This window comes from Leuciscus leuciscus, assembly GCF_965113295.1.
Source record: "Leuciscus leuciscus genome assembly, chromosome: 15".
In the NCBI taxonomy this organism is placed as follows: domain Eukaryota; kingdom Metazoa; phylum Chordata; class Actinopteri; order Cypriniformes; family Leuciscidae; genus Leuciscus; species Leuciscus leuciscus.
This window is the reverse complement of record NC_138739.1, coordinates 18,529,838-18,552,863: the sequence shown is the minus strand read 5'-3', so window position 1 is coordinate 18,552,863 and position 23,026 is coordinate 18,529,838. Positions and strand designations below refer to the sequence as shown.

The 23,026-nt window shown below is 35.7% G+C and overlaps 3 protein-coding genes and 1 long non-coding RNA gene across 7 annotated transcripts in view; 3 read left to right on the top strand and 1 right to left on the bottom strand.

Annotated features, from left to right (window-relative positions):
* Window positions 1–17,253, top strand: part of LOC309475658 (CD48 antigen-like) — a 91,477-nt gene extending 74,224 nt beyond the window's left edge. Inside the window, exon 5 of the mRNA XM_082138561.1 lies at window positions 17,160–17,253. The gene's annotated coding sequence lies outside the window, so the exon portion shown is untranslated. The remainder of the gene's footprint in view (window positions 1–17,159) is intronic.
* Window positions 1–23,026, bottom strand: part of LOC309475595 (uncharacterized protein) — a 374,444-nt gene that overhangs the window by 96,197 nt on the left and 255,221 nt on the right. The gene's annotated exons all lie outside the window — the stretch shown is intronic.
* On the top strand, window positions 14,392–17,253 carry LOC309475666 (CD48 antigen-like). Of its 2 annotated transcripts, none has more exons than XM_082138573.1 (4): window positions 14,392–14,560; window positions 14,692–15,003; window positions 16,512–16,805; window positions 16,925–17,253. In XM_082138573.1, exons 1-4 carry the CDS (start codon window positions 14,518–14,520, stop codon window positions 17,044–17,046), a joined length of 771 nt encoding a protein of 256 aa, XP_081994699.1. In that variant the 5' UTR covers window positions 14,392–14,517; the 3' UTR covers window positions 17,047–17,253. The 2 variants fall into 2 exon arrangements, with proteins under 2 accessions (XP_081994699.1, XP_081994698.1); XM_082138572.1 differs by having other exon boundaries at window positions 16,913–17,253.
* Window positions 18,046–21,747, top strand: LOC309476545. 3 transcript variants are annotated; one of them, XR_014198257.1, is made up of 6 exons: window positions 18,046–18,536; window positions 18,769–18,844; window positions 19,508–19,609; window positions 20,318–20,422; window positions 20,559–20,658; window positions 21,290–21,747. It is a non-coding gene; the product is annotated as an uncharacterized lncRNA (long non-coding RNA). The 3 variants fall into 3 exon arrangements; XR_014198258.1 differs by having other exon boundaries at window positions 18,046–18,844; XR_014198259.1 differs by having other exon boundaries at window positions 18,046–18,844; window positions 20,559–20,674.

Sequence of the window (23,026 nt, the reverse complement as noted above, 5' to 3'; positions counted from 1 at the left end):
ATAAAGCAGTGTTCTCATTCTGAAGTCCGAGTCCAAGACCATATTTTTATGACTATAAGTCCAGCTCATGGTAGTCCGAGTCCAGGCCGAGTCCAAATGCTCCTGAAAAAACAGCTTGAGTCCAAGTCTGGCTTTGTTCAGTTTCGAGTTCTACTACATTGGTATAAAGTAGTTGGGCACTGCTTCATGCTTGACAAAAGGACAAATAAAAGCAAGTCGCAAATGTAATAATATAAATATAAATATAAATGTAAATAATTTACTATTGTGTAGTTTTATTTGGATACTTTTCAAAACTTGAAATAAATTGTTTTAAAATTCTGTTTTAATTTCTATTTTTCATTTAAAGTGCCCCTATTTTGCTTTTTCAAATAAGGTAATGTAGTGTGTAATATAGCTGTGATTCCAGTCTCACTCCCTGTTACAAACCTTAAACCTGCGTATAGTGTGTAATGCCAGTCTATGGTCTTTATTGGCTGCCCGTGAACAACATCTACAAGAAGCTACACTGTTGAAGCTGATCTCGCATGTTTATACCAGTGGTTATAATATGTATTTTGAGATTCTGAGTATTTTGAGTGTTTTTTGCCTTTAATAAAATAACAGCTGTGAATAGATCTTGCTCATCTAATTTTTGCCACAATGTATAATATGAGAACATTAAATGCATGTAATATTGTTGGAGACTCCAAAACACAATTAGGAACCTTATAGCATAATAGGAACACTTTGAAAACAATTCATTATTTTTAAATTATTTTTATTTATTTTTAAATAGATTTTGACAGTTTACAATCATTAATTTGTCTATTTAAATAGTGATTTATTTATTTCCAATTATTAAATTGATAACTAATTTTATTTTTCAGTGTTACTCCTAGTCCTTCAGTTAAATTATTTAATTTATTTATTTGTTTGTTTGTTTATTCATTCATTCATTCAAAGCAAAAGTAACATTTAAATGTGGGAATGTAATTTTCTGCCTTTTACTGGAAAGAAATTTGATGTTAACATGCCGATGCAGTTGACGGGAAATGTACATGTAAATTAAACAGACACTACTGACAAACTCAACAGTAAATAGCATTGATACATTTAATACATTGCTTGTACATTGCTTGTAAAATCGGCATTCTGTGTTAGATCCAAGACACTAAATAAATTTGAGTAGATACATTGAAGCCATTGATAGGAAAAATAAATGGCATGTAATCTAGAGAAGGGAGTAAGAGAGAACAGCACAGAGTGTTATTTCTGAGGTACAGTATAAGGGTTCGTACTCTTTACGGGTAAAAACGTTAGGCCTATAATAGCTCAGGGTGTTTCTGCAGGCTGAAACACAGACAGTTCCACAGGAAACTGGACTTCCGGAGCAAATATCTGTGAAGACATTTTTGTGTCTGTGAAAGAGAAAGAGTGTGAATGAGTGTGGCCTTCATTAGAAATATTGCTTTTTAGTCAAACCTTCATGAAAACACTAACCAAAAAGTGGTAAAACTACACAGAATTGAGAGTAAAATAGCTGAGAGTAATTATAGCATAATGTTCAATAGAGTGATATTGGACTGTTGTCATAACGGTGACATGAAAGTTTAATTTAATAATTTCAGTATAATTTACAGTCAAATGTTTCTCTTGAATATGCATGCATTAAAATACAGTTTTTAAATGTGCGTTTAAAATGTAGTTTTTATGACAGTTGTAGTATGAGGGATTTCTTTGGTTTTCTTTAGTGGTAACTAGCACTGTTCTTGAAAAACATCTCACTCTGATACTTAAGCATTCGTCTCTGTAACTTTTGTGTTTTCTTTCAGACTGTTACACAGGAGGAAGAGGTGGTGTACGCAGGTGTCGTCACGAGACGTTAATCCAATTCTTCATGCTAAGTTTGTTTTGTTTTGTATGGCGTTTAGATTTAAGGCCATGTACACACTGCATCTAAACTCTGTTGTCAATTCACCAGATACACACAGTTCAGTCATTTACAGGAGATACAATCACATTCTACAACTGAATTAACTCCAGTCAACGCCACATTTACAAAAATTCTATGCAGTTTGTACAGAACCGAACTGAACAACTAGTTGTTAATGATGTATATATTTAAAAGCACATCAGAGATGTGTACGGGTGCTTCTCTTTCTCAAGCGGGAGCATATCTCAGCCGCCACATCATAAAGCTCTGTCGAGGAACATCTCAATTTGAAGGATCCTTTAAAGATAGCCAGGGCTGCGTCTGAAATGGTATTATCTTGAGTAGATACTTATTTTGAATAAGTAATGACTCTGCGACCGCTAAAAAAGTGTTATATATAGTATGAATGTGTATATGAATGAAATTTGGACGTACTCCACCATGTTGTCACTGTCATGTGATCTACGGCATCAGTTGCGTTGCTTCACTGCCATTCACAAATTCTCTCCCGCAGCCTCATGGGATAGTAAAGTGCCCTTCATGTGCGCATGTCCTGACTTTGCCGAGTTAGACACGTTCCTGGGTCAACATATTTTGTTGATCCGGAACAACATTCCAGTGTGAAAATCGAATCCTACCCATATCCCTAACCCTAAAGCTAACCCAACCCATGAGTTATCCCTCAGATCAGAGGGAAAGGATAGGAACACTGATGTAGAAGCACCTAAACCTATTTGTAAGCTTAAACTTACATAAACTGTAAACTTGTCTTTCAAATCTAATTCTCGGTCGATTGGAATGTTATTCTAGGATCAACAAAGATGTCATACTTGGTGAAATCATTCATGCACACTTCAGAATCACGGTATTAGGTCATCCGGGGACTTTTTGCCTACTCATGAGGACTGTGAATCAGATATACTTATTTTGTCACATACGGTTTTTCACCTTCTATAGTAGGCAAGTATGCAATTCGTCCTTCATTCGGCTTATTTTGAAGGAAGCATCAAGTGTATCCGTAGCGTCCTCCAATCACCCATAATCCTTTGCATACATTCCAATTCATGAACAAGAATTAGCAGAAAATTAATCGGCACTGATCTTATCTTATTTCACTATACAATGCAAGACAAAAAAATTTGGGGGGAGTTGATGTAAATGAATCACATAATGCTAAGCGCTGTGTATAATGTGATCCACTGTGAGATCACAGATGGTTGTCGTTACCTGCACTGCATTGATAGAAAACCAGTTAATACAAAGGTTTTTAATAGTAGCCTATTATATAAAGTATACAAATGCCTCATTCTAGCGTTTAGTGCTGAGGAAGACTTTAGTCATCCTTCATTTTGAGAAGTCCCCTCTCTCTTCTGAATGAGCAGGAAAATCACAGGGAAAGAGGTGCAAGCCTCGTCTCATTCGTGTTGCCAGATATTAATATAAAACAAGGCAATCAAGACACAAGACCAAAATAATCATAAATAAATCCAAATGCTTTATATTTATATAAATAAGACAAAAATATTGCAACCTGTACTTCCCCACTTTAATAACTCCATAAACTTGATCACATTATGAGCCAAACTCAAACCACAAGATGCTTATAATAAGTGGACATGGCAACACTTCAAGAGAGGACTCTGCATAGTAGCCTTCCAAGAACAAACCCCTTACACACACTTTTAGGCGATTCATACCCATATTTAAATGTGTCACTGCTGAATCTTTACAGTGTGTACATGGCCTTTAGTGATTTTGATGAGATAATTTGTGTTCTTTAATTTTAACATGTGATTCATTTGGACTAAAGGTAAAAAGGTATAACATCATAAGCAGCCTAAAACATCTTTACAGCTGAAAAGATCTACAATTGTTCCTGGGGTTAAGAGTAAATGCCAAAACCTCTGTAGAAATCAGTTTAAAGCTCATCTCTGTGACCTACAGTCTCTTTGTCGATACACATTCATATCTTCAAACATATGTCATCTTGTCATTTATTTGGAATTTTTATTTGATTATTATTATTTTCTGAGTAGGCTTACAGTAATTATGGCCTGAGGACCGTGTACATCTCATCATGTGTTGTTTCTGTTGTAAAAAAAAAAAAAAGGCAGTTTTGCAGATGACACAGCTGGAGCTCCAGGTGTTGAACACAGAATCAAGCTTTTACCTCTTATAACAATTAGCCTACCTTAAAAAGATATGCAATATGGGATAATGTTGGGCTAATGATATATGTCATTAATGTATAAAATACTATATGAAGAGTTCAGATGCAAAAGCCTCTAAGTGCCATCTGAAATTTTCTTCTAGAAGGATCATTTTTATCAAGCTTGTATATTTAAGTTCAGTAATTTCACTTAAATGACAATTAATAGGTAATTTGCATTGCCATATAGTCTTGCAAGAGTTTACTGGGCACATGAGTTCCCGGACATAATGCATAACGCTCTGAAGCGGTACTGGAGATGTGTGGGTTTAGTGTGCATTAAGGGCACTGCACTTTGGCATTTTTAAGACATGGGGCAGACTTGCGCACTTACTTCCTGTCGCGTGCACGCGCTGTCAAGTGGCCATCAACTTGTCTCCATCTGCTGGATTACTGATGCAACATAAAGGGACACTGGCTGAACAAAATAATTCTAAAAAAACAACAACAAACAGTTTGCTCTATTATTGTTATTTCAAAATAGGGATGACAATACGCACAACCTAACGCGGGGCCAGTTGAAAAAAAAGCATCATAAATCTTTTGAAGATATCACTGAACATTTATTTAACCACAGCAAAAGTAAATTTCTTATGTTAATTTTTCATCTCTGTTTTTATGTGTTTATTAAAAAAATTGGACAAATCTGATATAATTTTAATCTTATATATGTTATTGAACAGTTGATATACTTCTTTAATGCTTCCCTAACTATCAGAAGACACTAGCCGGGTTTAAATCTGAGTTGTGCAGCTGGGGCATGTTGTCACACTGCGTTACAATGAGACCCTATTAGAACTATGATATTCTATACTTTTATGAATTCTATTGAGAAACCATGAGTAAAAGGTGAATAAAGACTGAGGGTCAATGTTCATAAATTATTCATTATTATTATGTTTTGAACTATGCTGTATAGCTGTGTTTTCCGTTGTGCTTGTTGTCAAACTAAAAAGTTATTTAATTTAAAATTATTTAAAAAATGACATTATTTTATATATTTCATAAATTATGAAAAGACAATGCATAAAAGCAGAGCGCATGTGGTGGAAGACAAAACTTGTAGTCCATTATAACATCAACAAAGACAGCCTTCATGCTTTCAATATGGAACTAGGCAAAGCTAGACAGACTTTCTTCTCAAATATTATAAACTGCAATTTAAACAACACACGCACTCTTTTTGCTACTGTAGAGAGACTGACAAACCCCCCCAGGCCAGATTCCCAGTGAAATGCTCTCAGACAACAAGTGCAGTGAGTTTACTTCCTTCTTCTCTGACAAAATCAATAATATCAGAAAGGTGATCAGCACATCCTTGAGTTGCGCTGGGGTCAGACAGATCAGACCACCTGAGAAAGTAGTTACTATGTCTGATTTCAAAGAAATTGATGGCAAAATTTTGGAAGAAACCGTACAGCACCTTAAAACATCAACATGCGCCCTTGACACACTTCCCACATCTTTTTTCAAAAGTGTGTTAAACAGTTTAGAAGCAGATCTTCTAGAAGTGGTAAATGCCTCACTTCTCTCTGGGAGTTTTCCATACTCCCTAAAAAGTGCAGTTGTCAAGCCCCTCCTGAAAAAGAGCAATCTGGATAAGACCATATTAAGCAACTATAGACCGATCTCAAATCTTCCTTTCATAGGCAAGATCATTGAAAAAGTTGTCTTCAACTTATCAGCTGAACAATCAGCTGAACAAATTCTTAAGCTCGAATGGATACTTTGGCAATTTTCAATCTGGTTTCCTGGTTAGACAGCGCTCATAAAGATAATAAACGATATTCGCTTAAATACTGATTCAGGAAAATTATCAGTGCTGGTATTACTCGACCTCAGTGCTGCATTTGACACTGTCGATCATAACATACTTCTTGACAGGCTGGAAAACTGGGTGGGGCTTTCTGGGATAGTCCTAAAATGGTTCAGGTCATACTTAGATGGGAGAGGTTATTATGTGAGTATAGGAGACCATAAGTCTGAGTGGACATCCATGACATGCGGAGTCCCTCAAGGCTCAATTCTTGCGCCACTCCTGTTCAACCTGTATATGCTCCCAATGAGCCAAATAATGAGAAAGAACCAAATTGCTTACCACAGCTATGCAGACGACACACAGCTCTACTTAGCCCTATCGCCTAATGATTACAGCCCCATTGACTCCTTGTGCCGATGCATTGATGAAGTCAACAGTTGGATGTGTCAAAACTTTCTTCAATTAAACAAAGACAAAACTGTCACAAAACTGTCTCAAAAAGTCATTGCGTTTGGAAACAAAGATGAAGTTCTCAAGGTGAACGCATTCCTTCACTCTAGGGGTCAAACAACTAAAAATCAAGTCAGGAATCTTGGTGTGACACTAGAGTCAGACCTTAGTTTCAGTAGTCATGTCAAAGCAATAACTAAATCAGCATACTATCATCTCAAAAATATTGCAAGAATTAGATGCTTTGTTTCCAGACAAGACTTAGAGAAACTTGTGCATGCTTTCATCACCAGCAGGGTGGATTATTGTAATGGACTCCTCACTGGCCTTCCCAAAAAGACCATAAGACAGTTGCAGCTCATACAGAACGCTGCCGCTAGGATTCTGAGCAGAACCAGAAAATATGAACATATCACACCAGTCCTCAGGTCTTTACACTGGCTCCCAGTTAGATTTAGGATTGATTTTAAAGTATTATTACTGGTATATAAATCATTCAATGGCCTAGGACCTCAATACATTGCAGATATGCTCACTGAATATAAACCCAACAGATCACTCAGATCATTAGGATCATATCAGCTAGAAATACCAAGGGTTCACTCTAAGCATGGTGAGTCTGCTTTTAGCTATTATGCCAGCCGCAGCTGGAACCAGCTTCCAGAAGAGATCAGATGTGCTCCTACTGTAGTCACATTCAAATCCAGACTCAAAACACTTCTGTTTAGCTATGCATTTACTGAATGAGCACTGTGCCACTGTTTGTCCGACTGTTTGTACTGTACTGTATTTTATTTTATTTTATTTTTCTAAACTGTTTTAATTATTTAAATTTCTCCTATGTAAAGCCCTTTGAATTGCCATTGTGTATGAAATGTGCTATATAAATAAACTTGCCTTGCCTTGCCTATATGAAAAAGTTAATGATTGTGTTGTATTGAGAAAATATTTTAATTTGTCTTGTTTATTTATTTTTTATTAGATCAGATAGCATTTTACGCTGTCATACTGGGCATGTCACATTTCACTTCCGTTCTTTCGGGGTAAATCAGGAAAAAAGTATACACTGTATTAATTAAACAAAACCACATAATTGTACTACACATGTGGGTCAATAAATAAATGAACAATAAATACTCTAAACCCTAAGTAAGTTTACACAAACTGAGAATGTCAAAAAACAGGCGCAGGGTTGTGCCCCGCTCTCCCCTACGCCTTCAGTAGGTCATGGTAATATCACTGCTTTTGACCTTAGTTAATTATGAATTCAAAATGCAAGTACCAGTATTTATGTAAGATTACATTTTAGGAAGAAACTGAAGACCATGTATTTTAAAATAAATTAAAAGTTAGTACACTGTAAATGTAATTAGTTGACCTTACTTAAAAAAAGTATGCAAACTTGTTGCCTCAAAAAAATTAAGCAAAGTAATCTTAAGATTAGTGAGTTAGAAAAGCTTGTTTATTTTAAGTGTGCAGTACTAAATCAAGTAGTACCACTAGCACGTTTTTTTAAGTTCATGTAACTTAATAGCCATGCTTAGTGTTAACTTAGTTTTTTTCATTTTGTGTGGATTGCTTGATATAAATTTAACCCCACTTAGAATTACTAAATACCTACAACTTAACACTTTTAGTTCTGCTCACTCATTTTTCAAGTTCACTTAAAGAAACCAATTTCTGAGTTAGGTTTACTTTATTAATTATAGCAGCACTGTCCTTGTACAGCATAATATTTAGAATTTCTTAAAGGGGTGGTAAAACGCCTTTTTTAGAAGGCTTGATTGTGTTTGTGGGGTGCACTGTAACATGTGTTCATGCTTCGTTTTTAAAAATTCGCATTATTTTTCACATATTTAACCATTATTCTACACTGCTCTGTCCCTCCTTGTAAAAACGGTCGGATGATTTCCGCGTTCTATGAAGCCCCTCCTTCAAAATACGCAATGGGCTCAGATTGGTTAGCTGGCCCAGTGTGTTGTGATTCGCTAACCTCCAAGTGCACGTTGTTCGGAAACGTCACGCCCCCTTATCTTTACCGGTAGTTTGTGCTTCAGTAAACAACGGCGTCAATATTGCCATACCAGTTTGAGCCCGAATCAGACCCAGATAATGTTAGTGGAGAGGATCGAGCAGAATCTGTGCAAGAACGGCTGTTAAAGGACGTTTCAGAAAGGTATGTTTTTTTAAGACTGCAGATCGCTATATGACACTCTTACTTTTGTATATTTAGAACGATTGTAGCTAAATATCTGTCGCCTGAACTATTAATCCAATACGAACACTAAACATTGGCTTTACAACAGTAGCCAAATCAAACACAAAACCATGTTTAGCATGCCTGTAGATAAACAAGCATGTAGATAAACAATACATAAAAGCTATAATCAAAGAATAATTTACACTGATCACATAAACGACAACAACCACGAACATTCCAAGTTCGCTGCGCTGGTGATATTAAACAGAAGTTTGTATGTGTTTGTCGGATAAGTATGAATTAATGTTAGCATTTAACAAACTGGTTTGTGGAGCCAAACAGCGTTGTCCTTCGTTTACTTCCTTGCTACAACGTACAATTAACAATACGAACTATCACAGGAAAACACAACGACGAAAAATAAATCATACTTACAGGTTGTGGCCCGTAAACAGTTTCTGTTTTTAAAGTTGGAACTGCTCCATCTTTCAGGACTAGCCGTTGTGCGAATCCTTCATCGGAGGAGGGGTTTATGTAAATATTGGGCTTAGTGATGTCAGCAAGCCCGCAGGAATGTCGTGTAGTCCCTACTGGCCGTTTTTTGTAGTTCTTAGAAATTGATTTCTTTAAAAGCAAATATCTCCCTTTGCTTTAAACTTTGAAAGTTGTAACTTTGCAGATGTTGTTTATGCTCAAACAGCAACATTACACACTAACTAAGGTTAGAAAAGTGAAATCGTGTTTTACCACCCCTTTAAAAGTTTCCATTATTAATTTTTTTTAAATATTAATTTTTTATTTAGTTTTTAGACACATTGACATCAATAATCAGCCTGCAAATCTCAACAATGGTGACAATTATAGAGCATGTTGCAGTGCATTCTGGATGCAACCAATCAAAACTCATTCATGGCTCCCATCATGCATTGCTGCATGAATAAATAATGAGCTTATGATCAGAGGTGATCTGTTTGTCACCATTGCTGAGATTCATACGCTAATTCTTGATGTCTGTGTGTGCCTACATAAAAAAAATTGAACAGGCTAAAAATATTATGCTGTACAAGGACAGAGCTGCTATAATTAATAAAGTAAACCTAACTCAGAAATTGGGCTCTATATGAGTTCAACAAATCAGGGCAAATGATTGTGAAATAACGATTATGTTAAAACACAACCAACACCATCAGATCACCTTTTCTATTTGTTCATCTGGCTGTTATAACTCAGGTACAGCAGCCAAACACAATCTAAAATTAATAAAATAAGGGTCAAGAGCCCAACTAAAACAAACACTGATCACCAAAATGGTGGCTTAAAATTATGGTTTTCTCCTTCAGCCAATAGTAGCTATTCAAGGGCGGGTCTTGGCGTGGCCATATATCGCAGTCTAGCATAGAGAGGACTGATCTGCGCATGCCCACAGGTCATAAACTTACTTTTTCTAAATGAATCCAGCTCAAGTAGACTGAGCTGGTAAGATTTTTCAACCTCAAAGTACAAGTGACTTACTAAAAGTGAGTGTTAGCAGGTTAAAAAAAATTATTAAGGTCAATTTACTCTTTTTAATTAAATACCATGTTTGCATTTACAGTGTAGGGCCCACAATCCCCTAAACTGGGACTTCATACATTCCACTGGAATTATAAGCAACATGATGTATATCAGCTAAAAAGGACATTGCAGAAAATACATTTTCATGTTCAAAGTGTCATGCAAGAAACACATTGTTTCCACAGAATGTTTTTGAAACTCATGTAGCTCAATTTCTGGGTCAAAGTGCTGCGGTCTGAGTTTTTTTCATGTTAGTTTAGTGTCAGACTGACCCAAATGAATGTGGTTTCTGTTGAGTGGAAAAACGTCTTGCTCCTGTTTACTATTGTGTGTGTGCGGTTGACTGATGGGTGAATGGACAAAGGCATTATTTTCCTTTAGGGGAACTATTTGGACTAGACCAACCAAATTTGTATATATTAAACTTGCATCTGTCTGCTAATTACCCATACCATTTAAAGATGATTACATATGACATATCGTTCACAGTATAATTTGAATGGAAGAAGCCAGATGTTGCAACTGACCCCGACCCAGGGGACGGTTGCAACACAATCAGGGACGGTTGCAACATGTTAAAAATACCTTAAATCTCACTAATTAACTTTAGCTTTTTGTCTCAATGAGCATATATAGAATTCTGAAAATATTAACTGTTTTTAACTGTTATTATTTATGTATACACTAATATTATTGTAGCCTATAATTAATTTATTTAGTGATATTTATCAAATAACAGTTATTGAGTTTTGTTTGTTTATGTGTAGAACATAGGCCTACATAGATTCAGTGTGCAGGAGTTACAGATGCTGATCAATCTCTCCATATGTCAGTGTCAGACAGGGAGAATTGAACAACTTGCAATGCAACAAACTTTTATTAAGCATGCAACTTATAACATGTTGCAACCGTCCCCAACCCTATCAGCCATGACAGAACATCATATAGACACACTGACTTTGACACATGCAAACCATGTCACTTAGAAGTCAACAAAACAATAATTCAAACTAAGTACGTTTTTATTCATTCATACAAAATGTCAGGACAGTATGACAAAAATACATTTAGTTTCATACCTCCAAAACAAGTTTTGTTCAATAAATGCAGCAGCAGATGTTAAATATGTCTACTGTCTTCTTGGTGGGGGGAGGGTCTATGAGTGACATCACTCTAACTTGTTTCTGATTGGATAAAAATGACATGTTGCACCCATCCCGTTACAACTGTCCCCGGTCTCCTTTACAGAGTTCCACTCTACACTGATTCATTGTTCAAAATAAAGTAGTGAATCCAGCAACACTGACGTCTGATTCGACTCTTTGTGCATTTCCAAATACAGCAGTAGATCAAACCAAACAAGTGCTGGAACATTCTGGAAAGAAAAATAACAGCATCGTATGAGAGTTGTGTGTCAGTGCTAAAGGTAAAAGCGTAGTACACTGCGGTAGAGAATTACAGTGTACTTTATGTCATCTTCATATTCTTGTGAAAAATAACACAAGTGAATAAGAGAAACAGCTCTGGGCCAAAGGTTGTAACACCATTGTTTTAAATACGTCCACACATGTTAGCATGACGAAACTTAGTGTATTTATAGTTGCCATATCAACACTATAGAGAAAAAACAAAGCGCCAAAATTCAGAAATCCAGTTAATTTTTCATCTCTGTTTTTTGTGTTTATTTAAAATTAGAGAAATCTGATATTATTTGAATCTTATATCTGTTATTTAACAGAGATCTAACTATCAGAAGACACTAGCCAGGTTTAAATTCCAGTTGCCCAGGCGGGGCATGTTGTCACACTGCGTTACAATGAGCACCTATTAAAACTATGATATATATTATTATATACTTTTATGAATTCTATTGATAAAACATGAGAAAAAGGTGAATAAAGACTGAGTAACAATGTTCAGAAATTATTAATTATTATTATGTTTTGAACTATGTTGTATAGCTGTTTTCTGGTGTGTTCGTTGTCAAACTTATTAAAGTTATTATTACTTATTAATTATTAAAAAATGCTATTATTTTGTATGAAAAAAGTTAATAATGGTATTTTATGGAGAAAATATTTTAGTTTGTCTTGTATATTTTTTTTATTAGATCAAATAGCATTTTAAGCTGTCACGTGGTCATGTTACTATAGGCTTGTTTGAGATGCGCCTTGCCTCGCCTGAAAAGTATGCGAGAGTAGGCGCTGCAGTGAGGGGAGGAGTGAAAAAAAGCGCAGGCAAGCCGGACAGATTTCTCTTCTCGTAGTGGATCTGACCCTTGCGAGATCAAAGATGGATATCGCGGGATTCACACTCGTGCACAGTGTTGCTAATAAACTGAATGTAATTCAAGTTCTGTTGCTTTTATATGAAAATAAATCAAATGAACAAGACACCCAAAGTACTTGTTATTTAATTCCATTCCAAATACATGTTTATCAATATTTTTTTCTTTTATACAGACATATGTGTTTTTATTTTATTTAATTTTTTATAAAAATTAAATTGCATAACCCAAAGAGATCGCACTGTCAGATAGTTTGGGAATATTCACACATAACATCACATTGACATAAAACATGATATTAGAGTTTTAAAATAAAACATTTTAAAAGAGAACAATACAGTTGTTTAAACCAATGAGCATTAAGCTGTGTCGTCAGCAAGTCGTTTCCCATCGTGCTTTTGATCAGCGCAGTCGGTGGAGAGCAACTGCGCTCGACTGCAGAATCCGACACGTCCGCCTTGCACTCGCGAGAGATTTTTGACATACGTCACGTCAGCATGACATCAGAGCCAGGCGGACCGACCTAGGACACATTTCTAACCGGCATGCATCTCGCGCTGATCACTGGTGATCGGTTCTGCGCAGATTTTGCTCATCTCAAACAAGCCTAATGTGCTCCACCTATGGGGCATGTTGTCACATTTCACTTCCATTCTTTCGGGGTAGGCCTATATCAAGAAAAAAAGTATACACTGTATTAATAAAACAAAACCACATAATTATACTAGACGTGTGAAATTAATGTGGGGAAAAATAAATACTCTGAATGTCTGAACCCTAAGTAGATTTACACAAACTGAGAGAAAGTCAAAAAGCGTTATGTTGTACCGCCCTCTCCTAGTGACACTGAATACCGCAAATTAAGTCTTTTTTTAAGTAATCCATATTAATATATGTTTCAGGGATATCTGACTGGATAAATGATAAGAAGTTATTAATGTGCATCTGCTGATGGTCTATTCTGAGCCGCACCCATAACCGACCGACAGGAAAGAGACACAGAGACACTGTATGCCTGATTTACTTGAGATCTGTATTTTGTATTCCGCTAAAACAGTATAGCCAATATAAGCTTATTGTTATTATTATTATTCACACATAAAATAAAAAAAATAAAATAAAAAATAGTGTTGTGCAGAATTTTACAGGTCGTCAGCGCTCTCTAGTGTTCACTACCAAACACACACACTCTGCGAAAGAGGGAGTTACATCATCACACTATTTCAAAGCGGTCCAAACAGTCTATTGTCCAAAGGAAAATAAAACAAAGAAAGCGGTCGCCTCTACTTTGGTGAGAGTTACTGCAGTTGTGAGGTCAACATCTGTACGTCACTGATGATATGTCTAAATGCAAGGGCTTTGAAAATGTTTAAAAAATGTTGACTTATTTGAAATTATTGAAATTATTTGAGATTATGTTACCTAATAAGACATAACAATACACCAAAAAATACACAAAAGTGGTGTCCCACAATAAATTAAGTTACAAGCCAAGCTCAATTTTCTTGAAATATATTTTAGGCCTATATTTAGTTTAATACTGTGATTACCATAAACAAGAAAAAATAGTCCTGCTGGACTGGCCACTTGTCCAGAGTGTTTCCTCTGCCTTCGGCCCAAGATGCTGCATAGACCCTAATGTGGCCATATAGGATAAGTGTTATGGAGAACTGATGGATGGAATAACAATCATGCAGAATGTCACTACAAAATGTTTATTCACAAAATAAGTTATTCATAGTTATAGATAGTGTGTCCTTTATTATAGATAAAGTGTCCTTATCAGCTTCTTTGTTACACAATTGCAATTGGATGCAAACGTTATTTACAATGTCAGTTTTATTATTAACCTACTTAGAAGTTTAATTAATTGGGTGGATTTCTTTAAGAAGAACCGGACCTAGAGCTCTGAACCTCACTCTCTAAAATTCTCATTGGTTGAACAGATGCCTACGTCACCAACTGTTGCACACTAGTTCACGCCCACAGGCGCGCGCACATAACGGTGACGTGCAGAGTGTTGAAGTATGAAGCGGATCTGTGAAATATCACTTAAAAAAAAAAAAAAAAAAAAACACCTATCCATTATCTTAAAATTACATCACATTTTCCGACTTGTTATGTGACATTTTGAGACTCGAAAATGATTGGCACGTTTGTTTTGCTCGTTTTGTTGTGTCTAGTTGGTAAGTTACAAATCTGTTTTTCATAGGCCTATCACAAAGTAGTTACATAATACACACAATAGCCTACTACTTCTTATGGTAAGAAGATTTACATTATTTAAATATTTAAGCCGTGTAATCTCGGTCTGCAGGTGTTTTTCAGGTTGAATCACATGAAGTTCAGTCAGTAATGCTGGGAGACTCTGTCACTCTGGACTCGAATGTTTCTGAAGTACAGTTGACGGATGAGATCGAATGGAGGTTTGACAACAGTCGCATAGCTTACACAATTAACTTGGGCAATCCAAAGTATTATGATGAGAGATTCAAAGACAGACTGAAGCTGGAGAGAAACGGATCTCTCACCATCAACGACATCAGAACCACTGACAGTGGAGTCTATAAATTTAGGACCATTATCAATAACAAGGCGTTAATAAAGACGTTCAGTGTTACTGTTTACGGTAGGTGTAGTATAATTAATATATGGCCTAATGTCCTTTTTCATATTGTAAATGACAAAATCGTTCTCAAAATTATCAATTTTTCAAGATGTTTTTTTATATTGGACATTAGGCCTACATACATATAATTTTCAGGCTGTAGCCTACTCCTGTACGGCTAAACAATTGTTTAAATTCAATTGTTATACACGAAGGTGATATTCATTATTTGACCACCTGATGGCCACAACGTACACCGTATTAAAAAGCTTCGCGTAATGAACCCTTTTACGACACAGTCATTCATTTGTCTCGCTTGGAGACACAAGGGGCTTTCACACTGGAGGAACGTTTTTTAAATTCCTATAACTATTGGCGGAAGTTCCCGCGTTTTGGCATGGTAGTCGCACAGCAGAAACTGGGTATACAGTATCCAGCTGCAGACCCGCAGCACCAGCCTCAGACCGGAAGCATGACGAATGTCACATTAATAATCAGGCGCAAGGCGGTAGTGCAGCTTCAATCAACAGGCAATTTTTTTCAATCGATAATTCAACATATATAAAAAGATAGCTATAACAGACCTTCAGTGCAGTACCCACAAAGAAACAATTACAAAAAAATAATAATAATAATAACCAACGGTGAGATGTCTTTATTTCTGTCAAGATGTGGTGAACTAATTAATGAATTAGGTGTTTATCTGCTTAAAATCGGTATTATGTATCTTTTATTGTTTGTAACAATTGTTTTATTGTTGCCGTTTGATGAGTAATCAATCAAACGGCATTGCAAAGTAAAGTAGAATTAGGCATAACTAACCCAAACAATAATATTTCTTTAATTTCTGTAATTTTTCTGTCATGATAAAAATAGCCTATTAAATCGACACACTTAGTTCTCATTTTATTGATCAGGGAACACACACAGAAGCTCAACCGAACCTGCTTGACGCACGAGAACAATCTACATCTGGATTACCTTCATACTACACAAATTCATAGTATATAGAACATACTTTTTTAGCGGTTGTGAAGTAATTACTTATTCAAAGTACTCAAGAGAGTATGCCATGTCGGTCGCAGCCACGTTCTTGTGGACTTAAAAATGGCTGCCGTGTGTCCGTTAAGTCCAGTAAGGTGTCTCATTTGTCATTTTAGGCTTCAGAAGGGTGTTCGCGAGCGCCCCCTTAGCGGTCGATATGCGCCCTCAATGCACACTTTTGTGTGTTAACTGATGTGTGCGTTGATGAATAAAAGCCTAAATTCAATCTGAAAGCAATTGTGTCTTATTTAAAAGTATTGTCATTAAATATTGTAGATATCAATCCATTTAAAATGTGTACATAGCTCATCTAATAAAACAAAAATTATGTGTGTAATTAGCGCTATACTCTATTAAGACACTATAAGCACACCTCACTTCCACTAGTCTGAAACGTAATTCAGCACTGATGACGGATGAAGATCTGCTGTTTTGTGAGGCTCCAGGAACCCCTGCATTTATTTTTGTTATTTCATGTTTTGCAGCTCCAGTACCCATTCCTGTGATCTTCAGTGACACTTCACAATGTTCTTTATCGGCTGAAAGATCATCAAGGATCGTCCTGTGTTCAGTGTTGAATGTGAGTGATGTGACTCTCTCCTGGTACAAAGGAATCAGTGTATTGTCCAGCATCAGTGTGTCTGATCTCAGCATCAGTCTCTCTCTACCTCTGGAGGTGGAATATCAGGATAACAACACTTACAGATGTGTGGTGAACAATCCTCTCAGCAACCAGACCAAACACGTCTGCATTACCGATCTCTGTCAGTTGTGTTCAGGTACGTTAGCTGTGATATGATTTATTTACTCAACCAATCTCTGTCACAGTACATTAGTATTATATTAGTGTATATTTACTAAAAAAAAAATTTTTTCTGTGCTTAAGTTCTCTCTTCAGATGAAGTCCATTATTGTGGAGGGACTGAAGCTGTGATCCGATTGGTCGTCACTGCTCTGGTGGGCGTGGCCGCTTCGGCTGCTTTCATTGTGCTGGTTTATGACATCAGATGCAAGAGCTGAACAAGAGAGACATCAGACCCACAGTGCTGGATCTGATACTTCTTTTTGATTCTTGATGATTTTTTATTATTATTATTTTTAAATTTTGCACTTTTCGTGACTTTTTGCATGATGACAAAAATAAAAAAGAATGGATGCAGTGTTTTTTTAAATGCTATGTTTAAAATACCAAAATTGAAATAGAACTATAAGCATGCTGTGCTAAAATACTGATTTCAGATTTTTGTGTATGATTTTTTTTGCACCTAATTTGTAATTTTGTTTTCTCTTTGGTCAAATAGGAAATTATGTTCACCTGCAGCTCTATAGCTTTCACCATCACTGTCATCGTCACCATCACTGTCATTCGTCATTGTCATCTGTTAGTCACCGTCTGCACTACATTTCCCAGCATCCTCCTTGGCCCACACCTGCACGTCCTTCGCCATTACCCGTACCTGCCAGTCATCTCGTCATCATCATCAATCATTGTCTTCAGCTGTTGTCATCATTGTTCATCTGTATTTAAGTTCTCTTCATGTCCTTTGTCATTGTTGGTTATTGTTTGTTCCTTGCATGCTGTCTCACCTAATGGTTGTATTCTGAGTTACTTATTAAAAGACTCTTTGTTACTTTTCTATATTCATCGTCTTCATTGGATCTGTACCGTGACAATATCTCTACTGGAACCGTACAGAGAAGTTAAACTTGATTTTAAAACAGACATTGATGAGAACCTGTCCCAACTTGGTGGGCGAGTTTGTTTACCCACTTTGAAGAAAAAAAATACGCCCTCGTTGTTGTCTATTATGGTATATCACTGCTTTTGGTTGTCTTTTAGTTAATTATGAACAAATGAAATTTAGTGAATTTAAAATGTAAGTGTTTAAAATTTAAAATGTAAGTGTTTAAATAAGATTACATTTTAGGAAGAAGCTGAAGACCATACATTTTTAAATACAGTAAAAGTAAGTAGGGCCCACAATCCCCTAAACCAACCCTGTATCACATGAAATACGTTCTGAGGAAACTATTTTGCAAATCGCAATTACGTTACATGCCAACATATAAGCAGTGCTATTACGTTGGTCCTTAACCTAATATAAGCAGTGCTATTACGTTGGTCCTTAACCTAATATAGCCAATCTATTGCAGTGCTATATTACGTTTGTCCTGAACATAATAAATCCAAAGCAGGTTTCGTAGCATCTAATGCTGTTCATTTTGTTTTAATTATTTACTCCCTTTTTTCTCATTGGGCTACAAAATATTATCTATGCCAGGGCGAGTCAAATGGCGGCACCCAGATAATTTTTATCTGGCCCTTAAACTTGTTTTTGATGATTAAAACCCCTCGCAATCTGATATCAAAGTCCCCGCAAATGTTTAGCGCGTTCAGCGGTGATTTTAACAACGCACGCGATCATTCAGCGGTGAGTTTAACAACCGAGTCTCACGGCAGTTCGTGATATGGTCACGTAATTTAATCTATTGATTCGTGCCACGGACACGTTTATTTCGTTATTTATTTTTTATTTTTTTAAACTAATGTATTTTCAATGGGAAGCGTCTTTCGTGATAACAGCATGATTCTTTGCAGCAGAGAAGCTGTTTAATCAACATTTATTCACGAGATCTTATGTATTTTTATGCATTTTTTTAATGTTATTATTTCGATCTTATTGCCGGGGAAGCTGGATTGCTTTGCTGTTTATTGATATTTTTAAAATTATATTTTATCAGTAGGAAATCGCGCTGAAGAAGTCTCGTTCCGAACACATCGCGATATTTGGCATCAGTTCACGTGTGTCAGATGTTGGTAAGTAAATAAATACGCTGTCCTATAATGTGTGATATCATGTCTTTTCTGTTTGTCGATATTAATCTGCCATTATATCTGCCATCTCCACGGAGACTTTGCGTTTCATTGCTTTCTAATTCAAAACAGGGTGATTAACACTGCCTGTCACGTGACGTGCTATAGGCCTAGATATTCATATCAGATTAAAAATAGTACAATTATTTCCAAAGTTGTATTTGTAGTAGAAGCACAGTAAAAACAACACTTACCATGCTTTTACCACAGTAACATTAGTTTTACTGTGATAAGTGTAGTAAAAAGACAGTAATCACAAAACTTACCATGCTTTTACAGTACCACACTATTTGTAGTTTTAATGTGGTACTTATTGTAAATGCACAGTAACCACAACACTTACCATGCTTTTACCACAGTAACCATAGTTTTACTGTGATTGGTTTAGTAAAGGACAGTAATCACAAAACTTACCATGCTTTTACCTCAGTATTGATTGATAGTTTTAAAGTGATATTTGTTGTAAATGCATATTAACCACAACACTTGCCATGTTTGTAAGGCTTTATAATGTAACATCCAATATTTGTAAGGTATATCAGTACTTTTTCCTTTAAATAATCCTATATATTATACATAATGATATTTTCTTTTCTCTTTTTTCAGCTGAAAAGACCAAAAGGGCCTTTCGGACTCAGTCAGCCCATTATTGTTGGAGGAGAAGTAAACGGAGGAGACGGACAGCTTCAAAGGCAAATATTCGCAATGGTATGTGTGTGTTGGTTTTAACCCTAAATCAAACATTTTATCAAGCATTTGTTGTTTCTTAAAACTTTTCTCACAAAACCCATAGCCCAATCAGTACAAACAGAGACTGAAAGTCTTGATATTTCACAAGATTTAACAAGTTGTCAAATTCGTATGATACTCGTACATATTTGTATACTCGTACACAATCCTGCAGCTTTTACTCTTAGTGCTGTCATTGGCTACTGCCTCAATTCCTGTACATATTTATCGCGATATTTGTAAATCAGTTGCGCCCCTTCTTGGAAAGTTGTCGGATGTCACACACACTGTCAGAAAGTTTATATTAATTGTAAATTGGACCCTGTCTGTTTATGTTCCAGTAATACATGATGTCTCTCCACACCTCATAACCTACCTCTGTTTGCAAGAGTGGAAAAGCTTATCTGACTTGTCACATGACATTAGATACTCGATTATTTTGTCATAATCAGATCAGTTACACTGCTGATAACTGTCCCGTTTGCATGTAAATCATTTTCATGATTATTGCTTGCTATTAAAGACATACTTTTATTCATAGAAATGCCCACATATCAGTGAACTTAATACATAAAAATGCTTTTAACATTTAATTATGCAACACTCTTTACAGAAAACATATCCTACAGTTATAAACTGACTATTTGCAAGTAATGTATTAAAATTACCTTCCTTTCTGTTTTGCAGGATTACTTAGTCCTTTTTTTTTAAAGCTTTACCAATATCAAACTCAACCCTCACAAGAGCTACTAGTGAGTCGCAGCGAATCTTGCCGTGATCAGCCCTTCCCAGGTGAAGTTTCTTAATATATCAGTATTTACTCATCAAATGTTCTCTCCTGAATCATATGGTAAATTAACTTATTTATAACTGTCTTAATTTGTGTTTCAAGAACAATAGAGTAAGTCGAGACTTTCTTGTTTTACAGCCGAGAAGGAAGACCAGTCCTTATATCAACGCAAGCTAATCGAATAAGTCCTTTGTTTCGGGTGAGGAAGGAACATCTGGTGCCCAAAGACGACAGAAAAGTGCGTGAGTCCATTGGTATGTCTTGTATTGAAACAATGCTGTAATATGTAGTACATAATTTGATGTTGACAATTTTACATTGTACAGGTTATCACTTGGTTTTTGACCAAGTGAAGCTCTTGAAACAATTGACAGAAGAGTATGTTGTCTGGAAAGAAATCAAGCATCCCTGGCAAAGGCTCAAAAGAGACCATGCCTTTCTAAAAAATCTTTTAAAATGTGTTGCTGTTGATATGGTTAAAACTGTTTTTGTTCAGTACTTGGCTTATATTATGTGCTGCAATATATATATATATATATATATATATATATATATATATATATATATATATATATATATATATATATATATATATACTTCAATGTGTATATTATATAATGTACTGACTGCTGCTTTATAAATTTATGTAAGGAACAGGCAACTCTGGCCCTTTGCATTCTACTTTTTGAGGTTAGTTAAGAGTTAACCTCCAACCCTAATCAAGCACATCTGAAAATTTTAACCAAAGTCTTCAAGTTTACTTCTAGACAATAGGCAGTAAACCATCACTGCTTTAAATCATGCAGAACATAAGCTGACCCGACTGTCCATTAAACAACTTGGTTTCTGTTTTTTTGTTTTACTTTCAGACCAGGACTGGAGAACGCCTGACAATGGGATGTTGAGACTTCTTCTTCTGGTTGAGAAAAAGCTACACCACATCAGTGATCACATCTTCTGTTCTTCAACTGAACAAACTGTTTAGACGAGGAAGAAGAACACGATAGAGACATACAGGGAAGAACAAGAAACCAGTTTATCACAGCTAAACTGGTTTCTTGCTCTTCCCTGTATGTCTCTATTGTGTTCTTCTAATGAATCATTATTTTCCAACACAATATCAAATCTGTTTTCTGTAGGTGACTGAATATGATTATCTGGCACTCGTTTTGTGGCTTCAGCAGCTGTGAATGGATTCAAATGATGTTAATGTATTTTTGAAGACACATTTTTATTTATCTTGAATCTCATTTGTCTTTATGCTACTTTATCAACTGTATGCTTTGTTCTCCAATAAAGTGTTGTTTAATAAAGTATGGTGACTATTTTGTTTTGAAAGTTGTGTTTGGTACAGTAAATATAAATTTTTATTTGAGACATTTTCATTTCTTATTTCTTTAAAAATAACTACATATAATTAATAACTTATAAATAACTAAATATAATTAATTACCATGATTTTTTTACTTGGAACATAATTTAGATCTGGTTAATGATATTTGGCACAACAATGCAACAAAAGTTGCACATACTTGCATGTATGCCAGTTTGCAGTGAAATAAAAGGAAGCTATGTGAATAACAAGAGGCTACAGTGGGCTATCTTGCTATAAATACTTAAAGCTTAATTGATGATGATCCATGTTGATCATTCTAGTATACTCTATATAGTATACTCTATATATCACTGATGTCAGGAATATAAGCAGCAAGAGGGGGTGAAAAGGAAATGTTGGCACTGTTTTTTTGTTGTTTTATTGAATGGTGCATTATCCTTGTGTAATAGTAATAGTATGTGTAGATCTGTGTAGATTATACTGTCCTTCCACCCCCAGGGGCCCAGCAATGGCCCCCAGAAGAGCAAACAAATGCACATTTCAAATGGCTGTAACTCAAAGTCTGGTTAGTGTATCAAAGAGAAAATTGGCTGGACAACTGCTTATACTATGTTTAATAAATAATGTTGGCCACAGTTTTCAGACATATATGGAAAGCTGGCATAAAGGTTATTTTTAAAGTGCTCACAGTAAAATATCAAATTTCAGCCTGTCCCTCATATATGTCATAAAGGTTTGCACAATGAACAAAATTAGATATCCAGTTGTCCATTAAATATATTATTTATTTAACATTTATTGTTTTATTACTAAACGTTTTAAACTACATTACCCACATATCTCTGTCATTCTATCAGTGGAACAGGAAGCATGGGCTGTGTAGTTCATTGAAATGTGCAGACATGCTTAGGGTTAGGGTTAGGATCTCGGTAAAGGAGTAATTTCTCACAACATAGAGACACTTTATAGTTAGCTTAATGTATAACTAACGTAATAATAACACCAAAACATACTTTGTAACATGAAGCGCCGTTTTATATGGGTTAAACGAATACGATTGTCAGCGAGCTGAGCTATGCGAGCTTACATGCATGCGTCACACTTAATGCCGATTTATGGTACGGATGCAGGATCTGTTCCTGAAATAGGATTTGTTAGGCTGTTAACATGCATTCCTTCTAATTATATCATGAATCTCAATATTTAAAAAGCAAAAGACTCCTTTGTGTGGTTACCATCCAAAAACGAGTTCACATGATCAATGACACAA